Source organism: Bison bison, unplaced genomic scaffold, assembly GCF_000754665.1.
Source record: "Bison bison bison isolate TAMUID 2011002044 unplaced genomic scaffold, Bison_UMD1.0 scf7180017864456, whole genome shotgun sequence".
In the NCBI taxonomy this organism is placed as follows: domain Eukaryota; kingdom Metazoa; phylum Chordata; class Mammalia; order Artiodactyla; family Bovidae; genus Bison; species Bison bison.
The window spans coordinates 27218141-27234079 of NW_011495018.1; the positions used below are offsets into that span (position 1 = coordinate 27218141).

Consider the following 15939-nt stretch of genomic DNA (forward strand, 5'->3'; position numbering starts at 1 on the left):
TTATTGACTATGCCAAAGCCTTTGACTGTGTGGATCACAAGAAACTGTGGAAAATTATGAAAGAGATGGGAATACCAGACCACCTGACCTGCCTCTTGAGAAATCTGTATGCAGGTCAGGAAGCAACAGTTAGAACTAGACATGGAACAACAGACTGGTTCCACATAGGAAAAGGAGTACGTCAAGGCTGTATATTGTCACCCTGCTTATTTAACTTCTATACAGAGTACATCATGAGAAACGCTGGGCTGGAAGAAGCATGATTACTAAGGGATTGTTAAATGATAAAATACCTTTAAGATATTATTTATTTGTAGCAGATAAAAATAAAAAAAGAAGATAGTTTTGAAGGATAAAAAATATATAGATCACGTGTTCTTAAGAGATTTAAGTCAATTCAAATCAGAAATCAATAATTATCTGAGTGGATTTTTTTCATATAGAGATCCCAGTGTCTTTGAATTATCATGGTTGATTTAGTGGTGTTGTGAGTTTATTGATGTCTTACCGTATCTTCTTTTCTTTTTTTTGTTAACCAACTCTTGTAATATTTTCCTTTGTACATCATTTAATCTTATTTTTGGTTTTATAAAATGCTTATCACATTTATCACTGAATATCTTGTATATAAAAGATGTAGTAATAAATTTTGAGTTCCATCTTATAAGACAGGTTTTTTTCCTTATAATTTATGTATTTATTTTACTTTTTGTCTGTGCTGGTCTTTGTTACTGTGTGCAAACTTTCTCTAGCTGCCCTGAGCAGGGGCTACTCTTCCTTGAGGTGCTCTGGCTTCTCAATGTGGTGGCTTCTCTTGTTGCAGAGCATGGGCTCTAGGCACATGGACTCAGTAATTGTGACAGACGGGCTCAGTAATTGAGGCTGTACACAGGCTTAGTTGCCTCAGGTATGTGGGATCTTCCTGGACCAGGGATAGAACCTGTGTCCCCTGCATTGGCAGGAGGATTCTTAGTCACTGGACCAGTAGGGAAGTCCCGATAAGTTCCTTTTTATTATTATTTATTTAGTATATTACCTTAACCCTTAACCATACCACTGAATTGTTTCCAAATCATTTACAGAGATTCTAATGTGTCATATGGTATATCCCTACCATTCATTTTCTATTTATTAATATTAAATTGAGCAATCTGTGTGCTTGGCATCCACTACAAACATGAGACAGAAAATTCATGCTGTCAGGCAACTCAGAACTGTGTGGGAAAGATATAAAATGACAGTAGGCTATGATGAGTGCAACAGGAGCACAGAGTGAATGATTTAGCTCTGAATTTGTCAAAGGATTTGCAGAATGGATTTTTTTTTTTGGCCAGATAAGGAGGAAAAGAACTTTCTGTCAAAGAAAAGAGTATGTATGAACAAAGAGGGATGAGTGTGGCACTGGCTCATTCAGTGAAAAATTCTGTCTTGGAAGCTTTAGTGTGATCTTGCTTTTAAAAAGTTAAGGGTTTTTCTTGCCTTAAGACTATCTTCACATTCTGATTTCTGCTCTGAGATTCAGATATATTGTAGTTATCCTGCCTGTCTAAGACTTAATACTCAGGAGGTTAGAAAGATTATGCAGAAAAGAGTTAACAAAGCAGACCCGAGGCTGCTGTCTCCAGAAGGACTGGCTTACAAGGTTGGCCCTTGCCTAGCATCTAGGGAGCTGGCTTAAGACTGCAGTATTGAATGTATGTTTCCCCGTGCATGGACTGAAAACTGAATACCTGCTTTGCTTCTGGGAGTCTGGAATTTGCTAGTTGCTAGGCAGAGAATGCCGACATGACCAGGCTTCAGTGCAACCCCTAAACTCTGAGCCTCAAGTGGGCTTCCCTGGCAGAGAGTGCACAAATGGGCTGCATTTCTACTGCTAGAGAAAAGAGTATTGTGGGAGTATTGCTTCCTGGACTGGGAGGGAGCAGCAAAGGAAGCCTGTGAATGGATTTCTCCAGACTCTCCCTACATCTTTTTACCTTACTGATGATCTGACTGTATCCTTGCTGTGTTGCTGTAGTAAATCATAGCTGTGAATATGCTGAGTCCTTCTAGCTAATTGTCAAATAATGGGGGTCATGTTTGTTACATCCTCAAAAATGTGACTCTGTTTGAATGAACTAAGTTAATCAACAGGTAAAGTGAGAAGCAGTTAAATGTTTCTGAGGAAAATGGATATATAATTTATGATATATTTCATAAAATGGAACACTGTGCAGCTATTAAAGACAGAGTTAACTATGCATTCCAAAAGATGTCCGTGTATTAAGGTTTTGGTGTTTGTGTGTGTGTGTACGTTTTAAGAATATATAGAACAAAATATGTGACACGATCCCATTTCTATAAAAATAAAATCCATGCGTGCACACACAGCAACTAGGACCATATGCATCAAACTGTTAGTAACTGGCTAACCTCTTGGGATTAAGTTGAAAATTTGTAGTAACCAAGTCATAAATGTATACCACATGGTCCAGCCCACTAAGAGTGGTGGTCTCTGACTTGCTGGATACTTAATTAAAACATAGTGTTAGTTTCCAAGGTCTATAATTTTTCTTGGATCTAAGTTCTGTGCGCAAGATCAGCTGTTACTGCCTTCAAGTCCTTTTGCAAACAGATATTGCTCTACCAACTTTAAAACTGGTAAGCATTAAACAAGAGTTGTTACTGCTGCTGCTGCTAAGTCACTTCAGTCATGTCCGACTCTGTGTGACCCCATAGACGGCAGCCCACCAGGCCCCACTGGTCCCTGGGATTCTCCAGGCAAGAACACTGGAGTGGGTTGCCATTTCCTTCTCCAGTGCATGAAAGTGAAAAGTGAAATTGGAGGTTATTCATTGTGAGAGAGCACAGGGCTTGACAAACTGACCCACAGGCCAAATCTAGCCTGCCATCTTTTCATAAACGGTGTTTTATTTTAACAGCCGTCCTGTGGCTGCTTTTATACTAAAGTGACAGAATTGAGCACATGTAATAGTGATCTTGTGGCCTACAAGCCTAAAATATTTATTATGTAGCCCTTTATAGAAAGTTTGCCAATCCCTGACATGCACTGATTTTTGGAGAAAGATAGACCTGGAAATAGACCTGGCTTCAGATCTGAACTTTGCTGCTTACCGGCTTTGTGATTTTAGGAAAATTTAATGTCTTTACTTCTTAAGCATCCCTATCTGCAAAGTGGGAATTATAATACCTAACTCACAGGAATGTGAAAATGATATGAGATAATATATGTAAAATATATAAGTGTAATGTATGCTGTGCATAGTGGCTGCTCAGTTAAATGCAGGTACTTTTTATTCTTACCCAAGCATGCTAAAGGTTTTAGGGGGATTAACATGTTGGCATTGTGTAGGATTTTTAGAGTAAACAAAATTTGAAGTTAGGAATCTGGTTAGGAGATGATTTCAGTGGTTTAAACCTGAAGGCAGCACTTGAAGGAATGATATGAACTTAAAAGGTATTATGAAGAAAGAAGCAACAGGTGTAGCTGATTGCATGTGAGAAGAAAGGAAAAGGAGAAATAGGAGTTAAGAGGTGATAACTCTGGTTTGGAGCAAGGAAGAATTTCATGCCATAAGCTAAATAGGAGTCTTAGGAGATGGAGTCTATTAAGTGATATGTGTTAATAAGATGTTGAGGACCTGTTCCCATTTTAAAGCAGTGGAAAAGGAGTACTCAGTGAAAGAGCATGTAAGGACTTCATTTCTGTTTCTAGCAAGTGAATATACTGGAATCATATACAATACAGTATATAACTATACAACCATATTGTTCTGTCTAGCGCATTCTGTATAGAAGTAGATTTATAGTAGAGCTTTGACATCACTAAAAGGGCTGAAAAGACCTTGTTAAGATTGTTCTACCTGTAAAACACAATGCCTTATTATGTACTTTATATCAGTATTAGACTTTTCATTGTTGGAAAATGAGATATTCTTTAATAAGAAGATCAAACAACCAAAGATTGCATTTTGAAGCATTATAAGCCCTTAATCATTGTGTCATGAACTGTTTAAAAATATAATTTTCTGAGCCATCTTATGCTGAACATATCAAGTATGATTTAACTTGTTCTGAGAGATTCAAGGAAACCATTTGGAATATCTGCTGTAGTGTTTTGTGTTCTGCCTTGTCCTCTAGTGCTCATTCCATTTTATTTGTAAATAGTTTCTAAACTGTTTCGTAAGAATGTTTAATCAGTCTAAAATAGTTAAGTCAGAACCTCCCTGGCTGTCCTGTGGTTAAGACTCTGCACTTCCAATGCGAGAGATATGGGATCAATCCCTGGTTGGTGAACTAAGATCCCACATGCCATGGCCAAAATAAATAAATAAAAAACAAAATAGCAAAGTCTAGTCTAAAAATAATTATGTTGATCTTCCTCTTTTTTAATGTGGTTTTTTGAAGCAGGACAGCAGACTTATACTCTTATTTGCCTGTAGGTAGACATCATCTGTGGTGATCACTTGTTAGAACGGTATCAAACTCTAAGGGAAATTCGACGTGCAATAGGCGATGCAGCAATGCAGGTAGGTCTACCATATTTATGTCTAACGGGCAAGTTAATTAATGAAAGAAGAGTGTTCCGTGTTATTAGGGTTTTAATAAACATTCTATAATTAGAATTATTTGGACTATAAATAATAAAGCTAATGTTTACTGGATGCTTACTGTGTGTCAGGTACTTTTCTAAATGATTTGTAATGATGAGCTCTCTTACTCATCATAGTTTTATGAGGTAGGTATTCGTTTATCTCCAGTTTTAAAGATAAGGAAAGGTACAGGTAAGGTGGATTTCCCTGGAGCTCAGATGGTGAAGAATCTGCCTGCAGTGCAGGAGACCTGGGTTTGATCCCTGGGTGGGGAAGATCCCCTGGAGGAGGGCATGGCAACCCACTCTAGTATTCTTGCCTGGAGAATCCCATGGACAGAGGAGCCTGGCAGGCTGCAGTCCATAGGGTAGCACAGAGTCGGACGTGACTGAAGTAACTGAGCACGCACGCACAGGTAAGGTACAGAAAGGACATGTAACTTAACCACAGTTAGTAAGTGTGTGTGGAGAAGGAAATGGCAACCCACTCCAGTACTCTTGCCTGGAAAATCCCATGGACGGAGGAGCCTGGTAGGCTACAGTCCGTGGGGTCGCAAAGACTAGGACACGAATGAGCGACTTCACTTTAACTTTTCACTTTCATGCATTGGAGAAGGAAATGGCAACCCACTCCATTGTTCTTGCCTGGAGAATCCCAGGGATAGGGGAGCCTGGTGGGCTGCCATTTATGGGGTCGCACAGAGTTGGACACAACTGATGTGACTTAGCAGCAGTAGCAATAAGTGTGTGAGCCAGGGCTCAAACTCCAGGCAGTTTGATTCTAGAGGCCTTTTTTCTTCTCTGTCTCATACTGCAGTAGAGCTTTGAAGACTACTGGGCAAATGTATCTGCGAGGACGTGTCTTTAAGAAAAATTTGCGGATACTCATTAGTCTGTAGAGATTTCACATACCACTCCTAGCTCAGTTGGTAAGAAGCCATGGTAACTGTTAAACGATATTTTAAGTAGCCTATAATGTGAGTGGGAAGTATAGTGTGAAATCTAATAAGGATAAATGAAAGCAAGATAAGACCTACAATTTTAATGAAGAGAAAAATCCAATTTCTTTTGGAATTTTGCCCTCTAATTCTGAAATCCATTGGGGAATCTGATAGATGACAAAACTGGTGTATGAAGATTAAGTACCTTGCCCAAGATGAGTTGGTTAGTTAGCAGTGGAATCAAGGTTCAGCTGTTGAAAAAGTTGAACTTAAAGCTTAGGATCTTAGCAAAAGGGCAGCTGAATACTTTTTTGGGTAATTATTTGATTATTCTTAACATGTTTTTAGAAATATACTGTACTAATTGTTTATATTTTAGAAACAAATAATTCAAAAGATCTTCATAAAATACAAAAGTAAAATTGTTTCTTAGCTAAGTAAAGCATACTTAGAGGTATAAATAAGACATCTCCTAAGATTTTTATAAAATCATACTTTAGAAATCTTAGAAAATATTGTCTTTTTTAAAGTTAAGCTTGATTAGAAATGTAAAAAGCTAGGCGTAAAATCCCAAAGTCAATGGAGTAGGTAGAAAGTATGACTTCAATTTAAAGAATATTTATAATTAAAGTCCTCATTGATAACTATGTAAGTGTCATGTAATCTCAGGACCTCTTAGCTAAATGAATAATACATCTCTGCAGTAGGAAGGCTAGGATGTAGCAAGTGAGGGAGAGAGTGGGAGGAGCTCAGATCTGACAGAATAAAACCATGCAGGACTTTATAGACTGTAGTATGAACTTTGGATTTTAACTGAGTGAGGTGGGAAACTATTGATTGGAGAGATTTGAGCCAAGGACAGAAGAGACATAATCTGACTTGTCTTTTAGAGGATTTACTCTGATTAGATTGTTTAAGAAGACCATGAATGGAAACATCTAAATATAAAATATAAATAAATTTATATATTCCTATATATTTATCAGAATATAAACAAAATAAGCATAGATATAAATTTGAAATGTAAAGATTATCTCATTTCATAAAGTGTAATTTTATACATGTATTGAAGTTGTTTTGAGATTTTAAACAGCTTGTAATTCTGAAACATAATATATATGCAAAAAATTGACGTTCTGAAAATGTAATTTGTATTCATGTAAATATGTTAATAGGGTCCTTCTGTGTGTTAGAATACAAATTCATTTACTTTGATTAGACTAATTAGTCTAGAAGAGATCTGATGATCTGTAGGCCAAACATGGTGTGGTTGTACTTTATTTGGCTTATTCTGTGTTTTAAATATTTTTTGAGTTTAAATTCCTTTAGCTAAGCATCTGCTATATGGTTTATCACTGGTCTCAACATACCCTATTTGACTACTTAACTGACTCACATATTCATTTATGGTACTTCTCTGGCTTTTGTGGGTATTTGAATTTGTGAACCCCTTTCTAGAATGCTGATGAGTTTTCACTGGAGTTGCCAGTAACAGAAGCCAGATTGCAGTGAGTTGAACAGTGAATGAGCAATGAGGAAGTGGAGCCATGAAAAAGCTTAATAAAGAAGAAAGAAAGGGTGATAGCTAGACCAGAGTTGGAAATGCAAGGCGTGTATGCCACCACTCCCTCTAAATGTTGCTTAAAGTAGGCTCATTGCCCATGGCATACTTTCTCAATGAGTCTTCTTTTTAAGCTAGTTTTTCAGTTCATAGTAAATTACAAATAGCATCTTAAAAAGGTAGGTTGCTTGCTGGGTGCAGCCTTGGTGAGAGCACAAAGAATTAAGACCTCATATCAAGAAAGGAGACATAAAGAGACTCATAAACATGATATCTGGAGTCATTTAGTGTTAAGTTTCCTGACAGCCCCAGAGGACATCACTGTGTTATATAGCGCAGTACAGTTACAGTTCATAATGATGACTCTGGGTAGCAAAGAAAGGGTGAATTGTACTGAACAGTCTTCAAGGAGGAAGTAAAATGCATCCTGTATTAAATGGATAAGAGTTCTGAAGTTTTCTCACTTATTTTAGTTGTAAGCTGCATTTGTATGGGAAATGTTTTATTTCCTAGCAGATCCATGATACTCTATGATAATTGAGTCTTTCTTAGAGAAGCCCAGAGTTGGGTGATATATTAAATAATCTGCAAAATGAGAAGTTTTAGTTCTTTTTGGAGAACTGTTTAGCCATAAACAACCTTGACAAACTGTGGATACTGGTAGTTTCAGGATTTTCTTCTAAGAGTCATTAAAAAGGCACACTAACAGGGAGTGTCTGGTTATGAGCTGAGTAGATAAGCAAGTTTCTTTATCTTGGACTTTCATTCTCTTTAAATCAAGGAATTTCACATTAGTGTTGGGTTATGAAAAATAAACTATCTTTGACTTGATCATATATGTAAGTGGTTTTCAAGTAACTGCAAAACACTTTTATTTTTTTCAGGATGGTCTGCTGGTCCTTCATTATGGACTTGTGGTTTCTCCTTTGAAAATTACTTGAAGATTGTAAGACTGTTATGAGTGAGTGAACAAAATAAGGCGGCTTCTGAAGGATTGCATTCTCACCAAAGATTTCCATGAAACATGTAATTGCTATCATTTTGTGCTGTTTGAGACATAACTTACCTATTTTCAGCACGAAGAATCGTAGGAGTCTTATAAATCATAGGATTTTTAAGTATAACTTGGAATGATAGAATGCATCTGTTTAGTGAAAGATCTGTTTAGTAAAAAGTCTCTCTAGTAAGTGACTATATAAAAAGCATCCATAGCTCAGGGGGAAAATTTTTAAAAGCATTTACTTTTTATGATTTCAGATACTTTGATATAGATTTTGTTTCCTAATCTTTGAGGTAAATCAGTCACTGTTTTTGTCTTCATTGAGCCATACCCCTTTCAAGTTGGTGATTGGGATTCTGCTCTTTGGAATGGCATCAGTTGGGCAGTCATCCAATTGGAAAAGAAGTATGCTTTTGAACTGAAAATTTAAAACCAGACTTTGTTAAATTACAGAATGTACTTCTCAGACAAAGACCAAAACTATGGGCCACTTTTGTATGTTGCCGCATTATTTTGAACTTATGTCTTTTTTTTTAAAACCAGCAACACTACTAAAGAGATATTATCCACTTCTAAAAGGGATGAATTCTATTTTTGTGTGTGTGAGGATACTGTCCCCTGTAGGGTTTAGGTCTTCAGTGTATTAAAGGCACCTTTAACATATCTTACAACAAGGGGTGCCTCTTGGCAACATTTTTTTGAATATTAGTTGGATTAACATTAATTTTTAGTACACAGTGTGATTGTCAGTACCTTGTAATGATATTGCTTTTGAAAGTAATTTAAAATTTTGAATGAAAAAAAAAAAAATAAAATAAAATTTTGAATGAATTTAAGGTTTACAGAATACTTGTTCATTGTTTCCTCAGTAAGTCAGTTTAATGTTCATTTTCCCATTTGTTGCTGGGATAAAGAATACGGGTGTTTGAGGGCTCACTCACTTGCATACAAAAATTTCCATTTTAAAGATTATTTTGCCTAAAATTAGCATTGTAATACTTTAAAAGAAATATTTTGTAAACCTTATTTCACTGCAAAATTTCCAAGTCTGCATAAAAACAATTATAATTGGAGAACGATTGGTAATTGTTTTATAAAGAATTTATGAATTCTGTATAAATTTCTTCTAACATTTAATACAATTTTTTAATAAAAATTTATTTTAACCTATTTTGAAATGCTTGTGTTTCTTGAGGATTTTTAAAAAATAAGTAAAACTCTTTAAGGAACAGGACATCCAAAGCAAAGTTAAACTGTGCCATCAAATAAATATTTTATAAACGTCTTTACCTTCCCTGGTTATACCAGATGCCTTTATTTGACAGTGGACAAAGTAACAGCTATGGAGTTCACTGCCTCGTAAATGTCTCTTGCACAAATTACTTACTATTTTTGTTCCTGTCCCGTGTTAACATCTGTGTTGGGGATCTCCAAGACCACTCTCAAGTTTAATAGTTCACAAGAAGGACTCATGGGACCCAAAAAGTTATTATGCTCTTGGTTATAGCTTATTACTACGAAAGGATACAGATTAAAATGAGCAACAGGAAAAGATGTATAGGGTAGAGTCCAGGAGAAACCAGGCACAAGCTTCCATTTGTCCTCTTCCATTGGCAATGCAAGGAGAGTGTTTAATTTTTCCAACATGATATGTGAAGTGTTGCCAACCAGGGAAGCTCACCTGAGCCTTGAGTGCAGAGTTTTTACTGGAATTCAGTTACATAGGCATGCAGCCTTGATACCCCAGCACCTTCCCGGTAGACAACCTGATATGGCATGTCCCAGGTATATAAAAATAGGCGTTCACCATAAATCACATTGTCAGCATAAACTATCTGGTGTGACCAAGTTCTCAGGCATACTACGGTTATTCCAAGGGCTCAGAAATTATGATTTACAGTAACATGGGAAGACACTTATTTTTTTAAAGCAGAGTATTATATGTAATTAATTAAAGTCCATCTTGTCAAAGCTATGGTTTTTCCAGTAGTCACGTATGAATGTGAGAGTTGGACCATAAAGAAGTCTAAGCGCCAAAGAATTGATACTTTCGAACTGTGGTGTTCGAGAAGATTCCCGAGAGTCTCTTGGACTACAAGGAGATCAAACCAGTCAATCCTAAAGGAAATCTGCCCTGAATATTAATTGGAAGGACATCATGATGCTGAAGCTGAAGCGCCAGTTCTTTGGCCACCTGTTGCAAAGAGCCGACTCATTGGAAAAGACTTTGATGCTGGGAAAAATTGAAGGCAGAAGGAGAAGGGGACAACAGAGGACAAAATGGTTGGATGGCATCACCGACTCCATTGACGTGAGTTTGAGCAAGCTCCGGGAGGTGAAGGACAGAAGCCTGACGTGCTACAGTTCTTGGGGTTGCACTGAGTCGGACACGACAGAGCGACTGAACAACAACATTAAATGTAATTATTTGATAGATATTTCTGCAGTAAGTCAAAAGAATATCACTTGTGTGGACAACAAAATTAAAATTAGAGGAAAGTGGTCTGCCTTTAAGGAACTTGCAGCCTATGGATTACTCACATCTCAGAATCTTACCAAAGGCAGATACTAGTAAATACTATGAGAGTCACAAAGAGTTCTACCCTTTCTTTTTTCCCTCCCTCTTGAACTTGACCTCCAGGCATCCCAAAGAATGAATTTTATCTGGTTATTTTTATTTGACTTGTTATTACTACCAGACAGTAAACTAAGTAAGAACAACCGATTTAAAAATCAGTTTAAAAAAACTGGTTTAAAAATCGGTACTTCCAAAGGCAATGTGACTTTGGGCTATATCAGTAGAAACAGTTTTAGATCAAGGGAGTTAATACTTCTAATCTCCAATGCATCTTTTATCCAGCATACCTTAGAAATATTGACAGATGGGAAGGCAGTGGGATAGGAAACACTCAGAAGGAGAGACTCAGAAAACAAGAGCAAGCATTGACCAATTGCTTCTATCTTGGAGAAGCAAAAAACTTAGCGGTGAGAGGTAACTGTCTTCAAATAAGGTCAAAGGGGGTCAAAGACAGATGAGGAAAAAGCTCGAGCAAAAACAAGACAAATGCCCTATCTTGTAGCCTTGGGTTAGCCTTACTGTTTCAAGAGGGATATTTGCTAGGAACAAAGCAGAAACAAAACTAAATCCTCAAATCTGCACAAATGAGACTACATGAAGTACAGATTCCAGAGTCTAGATTCAGTGGCTAGAGAAAGATTTGTTTGGCACAGCTGTTAGGTTCTCTGTTTTCGCTTAAGCCCTTTCTAAGCAAAGATATCCAGGGGGCTAATTTGTGATAATAGTAGTCTGACAGAATTCCTCCCTAAATGCCATCCCAAGTCTTTTCTCTCTGGTATCATCATTTCCTCTGACCTTGGGCTTCACTGAGCTTCCCTCTGCTTCCAGTGCATTGCCCTTCCTTCTTGTTTGAGTCAGATACATTCTTATCTAATTCCTGACAATCTCTCCTCTGGATTCAAACTTCTTGCACACACACGGTGACTCTTCTACAGCAACTGTGGCTTTGAATTGTTGAAAGTGATGCCACCGACCAGTTTACTTTTCCTGTTCAGCCTACACAAAGTATAATCTCAGTGATTCAATCCTAGATGAATATTCTTCTAAGATGACCAGATCATAATTTCTTATTAGATGTATATATGACTAATTAAAAAAATTTATTTTTTCCTTTTCGAGTTCTAATAGTTGGCAGCCTCTCTGGTGTATTTTGTTATCTTGGAGGGCTCTGTTAAAAGAGAAGGATCAAGCTGACTCTGAATGTTCACTTTTGCTGTCTTCAGTATATCATGGTCAAAGGGTAGGTCCTCACTTTAAACCTTTTTCAATAATGTTGTGTACGTGAGTTTGATTATTGGCCTCTCTTCAAAACTGGACAGATATCTAAATTTTTGTTATCTGTTGAGATTAATAGTCCATGCATAAATGAAATACCATATTGATTTTCTGAAAGGTTGACAAGTATTTATTTACATACAATGGATATTATGGTTTGATCTTTAATGCATATTTGTTTCATTTTGATGGTACCTGTGGTTTTACAGGGCTTCCCTGGTGGCTCAGATGGTAAAAGAATCCACAGGCAATGTGGGAGACCTGGGTTTGATCCCTAGGTTGGTAAGCTCTCATGGAGGAGGGCGTAGCAACCCACTCTAGTATTCTTGCATGGAGTATCCCCATGGACAGAGGAGCCTGGCAGGCTATAGTCCATGGGGTTGCAAAGAGTCAGACACAACTGAGTGGTTTTACACAGGTTATTATAGTGATACTATTTTTTCTTTTAAGTGAGAAAAGTTTTTTCTTCTAATGTTTCTAAGAAAATGCTTTTCCAAAAGCAAAGCTGGTTGAACAACATTTTAAATCAGAAGATGAAGATGTTTGCCAGGAATAGATTTTTTCCCCCCAGTAGGCCTAGAGGCAGCATTTCACATTGGTTTAAGGACATCAGTTTTGAAGCGCAGACTCACAGATTTGACCTCCAGCTTTGCTATTAGCAAGCTGTGTGATCTTGAACTTCTATATAATTTCTCTGAGCTTTAGTTTTCCATATCAGTAAATTGGGACAGTGGTACCTAACGCAAAGACTTGTTACAATAATTACTCAATGTGTTAAGCACTCAGAATAGTGGTTGTCAGATAGTCTGTTTTCAAATTCAGTTATGGTCCCTTGGTAGTCACTTCTTAGATTACTTTGCTGAATTAGTTTCCAATGAATAAGTAGGCCCGTTAATATTAAAAGATCAAAGTTAAACCATGTTCCCCCTCCCCATTTTCTGTCCTGTATATTTTCTATATTCACTTCCTTCTATGAATAACTGGACCAAGTGTGGGGATACAGGCCCTGGAGTTGGACCTGAATTCTGCTTTCACCTTGGTTCTAATCTTAAGTCTGCTGTTTCTACTTTACAGACTAGGTTAGGCCATGCACAGACAGTTTCAGTTGCCAGAGACGGGTTCCTTTTGCTGAGCTTATGTCTGATTTAAGATAAAGATAAAAAATTGTCTAGTCCTAAAGGACATCAGGAATTCTATATGTCATGTATAAATCCTTACGCCTGGAAATCATGAGGGATGGAATTTACCCCTCTCATTTATTCACAGATATGGCATAGCAGACAAACCTGAGTTAAGTTTGTTTTAATAAGCACTTCTAAGGAAAGAGCTGCTTTTTTGCCCTGTGTAATAATCAGCAATTAACCAGACTGCTACTGATTATAGTCTAAAATTCCAGCCCTTATACTAATGATTTTGGTTACAGTCTGCTGAGCATTCTGTAACCCCTAGAAGAATGTGATAAAACTGGAATGAAAAGTCTCAGAACAGAGACCACTTGTCTCATCAGGGAACAGGGTAGCCATGTGGCGATCTACAGTAATTAATCAATGAGCAAGCAAGCCTGGAGACCCTTCCAGGATCAGTCTTCATTTTCTTTGTAGCCTGAGCTCTCTCTGTTTTGTTTTATTCAGAATCACTGAAGCACTGTAGAAACATAATTCTTTAAATATCTGTGGTGTGACTCACTCTGTTTTATTACATCTTGGGGTGTGTGTGTGTGTGTGTGTGTTTCAAGGGATTTTAAGAAAGAATTGATAAATTTTAGCTAGTTCCCACCCCCATTTAGTAAGCTTGTGAAATAGCATAAAACATGAAGGCAATCCAATCAACTTTTAAGAGATCGATAGAGGAGGAGAGCAGCCTTTTGATCCACATAGTAACCATTCTTTTCTCCCTTTAAATGTATGCAGCAAGGGTTGGTAATGTAATAAAAACAGCCCTTTGTTTGACTGGATTCAGGAGCACTCACCCCATTTGCAAATGGTATAGCCATGTGAGATACTTGAAAATAGCAAAAGGCATGATGACAGCAACTAACCTGTACATTTAAATCTGAACATGCAGCAAAGCCAGTAATGTACTGTCTAGAAAGAAAAATAAAATTTCACATAGGAACTATGTTTACAAAGCTCCCCTCAGTTATTTCCATTTTAAATTAGCACTGTGCTTTCAGGTATATAAATTTATTTGGTTCTAAAAAACAAAATGTGTTCTTACAATTTGGATATATTTAAGGAACTTACAGATTTCTGATGATATAATAATAAAAGTAAAATTAGCTGGAAATAAGTGATAACTTCTCATAAGCAAGCAACGTTTCTAGCTATTCTTTCTTTCATTTACATCCAGGGAGATTTCTGGCTTTTTCTCCAGGCTCTGTTTTGAAATCAATACTACTCTTATTAGATCTGGCTTAATGTTGTCCAAATGGAATTCCTTCTACTGGGTTGACCCAGGTGGCTGTACATAATGGTCTCAGTTGGAGCAGAAGGTATGGTAAACGTCATAATTATTTTTCTGATAGTCTCATAAATTCTCTATCAGTGGGTTCGTAAAATGAGGTGAATTTAGATGACATAAAATGAGTCATTTTAAAGTGATTAGTTCGGTGGCATTTAGTGCATTTGCAGCATTGTGCAGTCACCATCCATATCTAGTTCCAAAACGTTTCCATCCTTCCACAATAGAGCCCCACTTCTATGCCCCTCTTTTCCAGACCTAGCAACTGCCAATGTGCTTTCTGTTCTAATGGGTTAAATACATTTAAAAAACTATCTCATGTTTGCCTTTAGATCCATGAGTGGTGATCTGGTCTCCCTGCTTATGTTCACAGGTAAGTTCTTAAAGGTTATCCCCACAACTGCATAACTTGCATTATTTCTGGAGATAAAATTTGGACTCTAGTTTCCAGACTACTGTTCAAATTTTGTCCCCCTCTTTAGCCAGTCCAGTAAAATGAATTACAAATATCTTGGATTTACTACCTCTTGAGGAAAGGGCCCCTCTGTAACATTCCTTTAATTCCAGCTCTTTGATACCTAACTATAGCATTCCTTTACAAAAATATTTTTAAAGCTCCTTTTTAAAAAATAGGTTAGTAGCATCCACTCCTCTATAATGTTTAGCGGGAGCATGCAGAGACTCATGGTTGGATGGGCCCGGGCCCAGGTTTGGGCTGCCACCACCTCACTGCAGTGCAGGAAGGCAGTAGGCTCAGGAAATCTGCAATGTGTACCAGTTTGCCTTTGGGACTTGATGTTGCCAAGGGTTTCTGGAGCAGAGAAACCTTAAGTTAAACCCTGGGAGGAAGGAGTGAAAAAGAAGATGAAAAGAAAGATGCTTATTCCCTCAAGTGGTGGGGCAGGGGGGCTTTCTTTTACGTAGAAAGGCAACATAGAAAGAAAAGCAGGCACCGAAGAGTCAGCAGACCAGCTCTGTTACTCACAATGGGGCATCAGACAGGGTTTAACTTTGTCATTCCGAGACTCTGTTCCTTCATTTGTCGAATGGGTATACAAATACTATACCTAGCGAGGGTTGTGAGGCTTAACTGAGATCATTCTATGTTTACTGCCTAGTACAGTGACTGGCATATAGTAAGTAGGTACTGAATAAACAAGAGCTGTTACTAATGCATTTCAGGATGTGGAGGATCTCATTGCCTAGTGACTGAAAGTCTATCACTAGTATGCTTCATGGACAGGCTTCCCCACAGTCTCACAGATTCACTCTGTGGTCCTGTCCTAACAGTCGATACTGCTGCTCCCCTTTCCTTCTCCTCCCTGCCTGGAGATGCTGAATGCCATGTTTCCCCGTTACTATAATTGTTCTGGTTTAATAATTTGTCAACTTCATAATATGCTTTTAGTGTGTTTCTTTTATAAACGAGCTCATGGCAACTAGTGGTGACTCACTGAAAATAGGAGATACAGACTAGTAAGAGCCAGAAAGTCTATAAATTAAGGAAAGGACTCTGGCCTTGCATAGAGAAGG

At 37.5% G+C, this 15939-nt stretch overlaps 1 protein-coding gene across 2 annotated transcripts in view; it reads left to right on the top strand.

The window, feature by feature from the left end:
* PCGF6 (polycomb group ring finger 6) overlaps nt 1-9254 on the top strand; it is a 31750-nt gene extending 22496 nt beyond the window's left edge. The window contains exons 9-10 of one of the 2 annotated variants that reach the window (XM_010859420.1): nt 4443-4529; nt 7978-9254. In XM_010859420.1, the coding sequence (XP_010857722.1) occupies nt 4443-4529; nt 7978-8034 (144 nt within the window). In that variant the 3' untranslated portion in view covers nt 8035-9254. The remainder of the gene's footprint in view (nt 1-4442; nt 4530-7977) is intronic. The other variant, XM_010859421.1, reaches the window with a different exon arrangement.
* The last annotated feature ends 6685 nt before the right edge of the window (nt 9255-15939 follow it).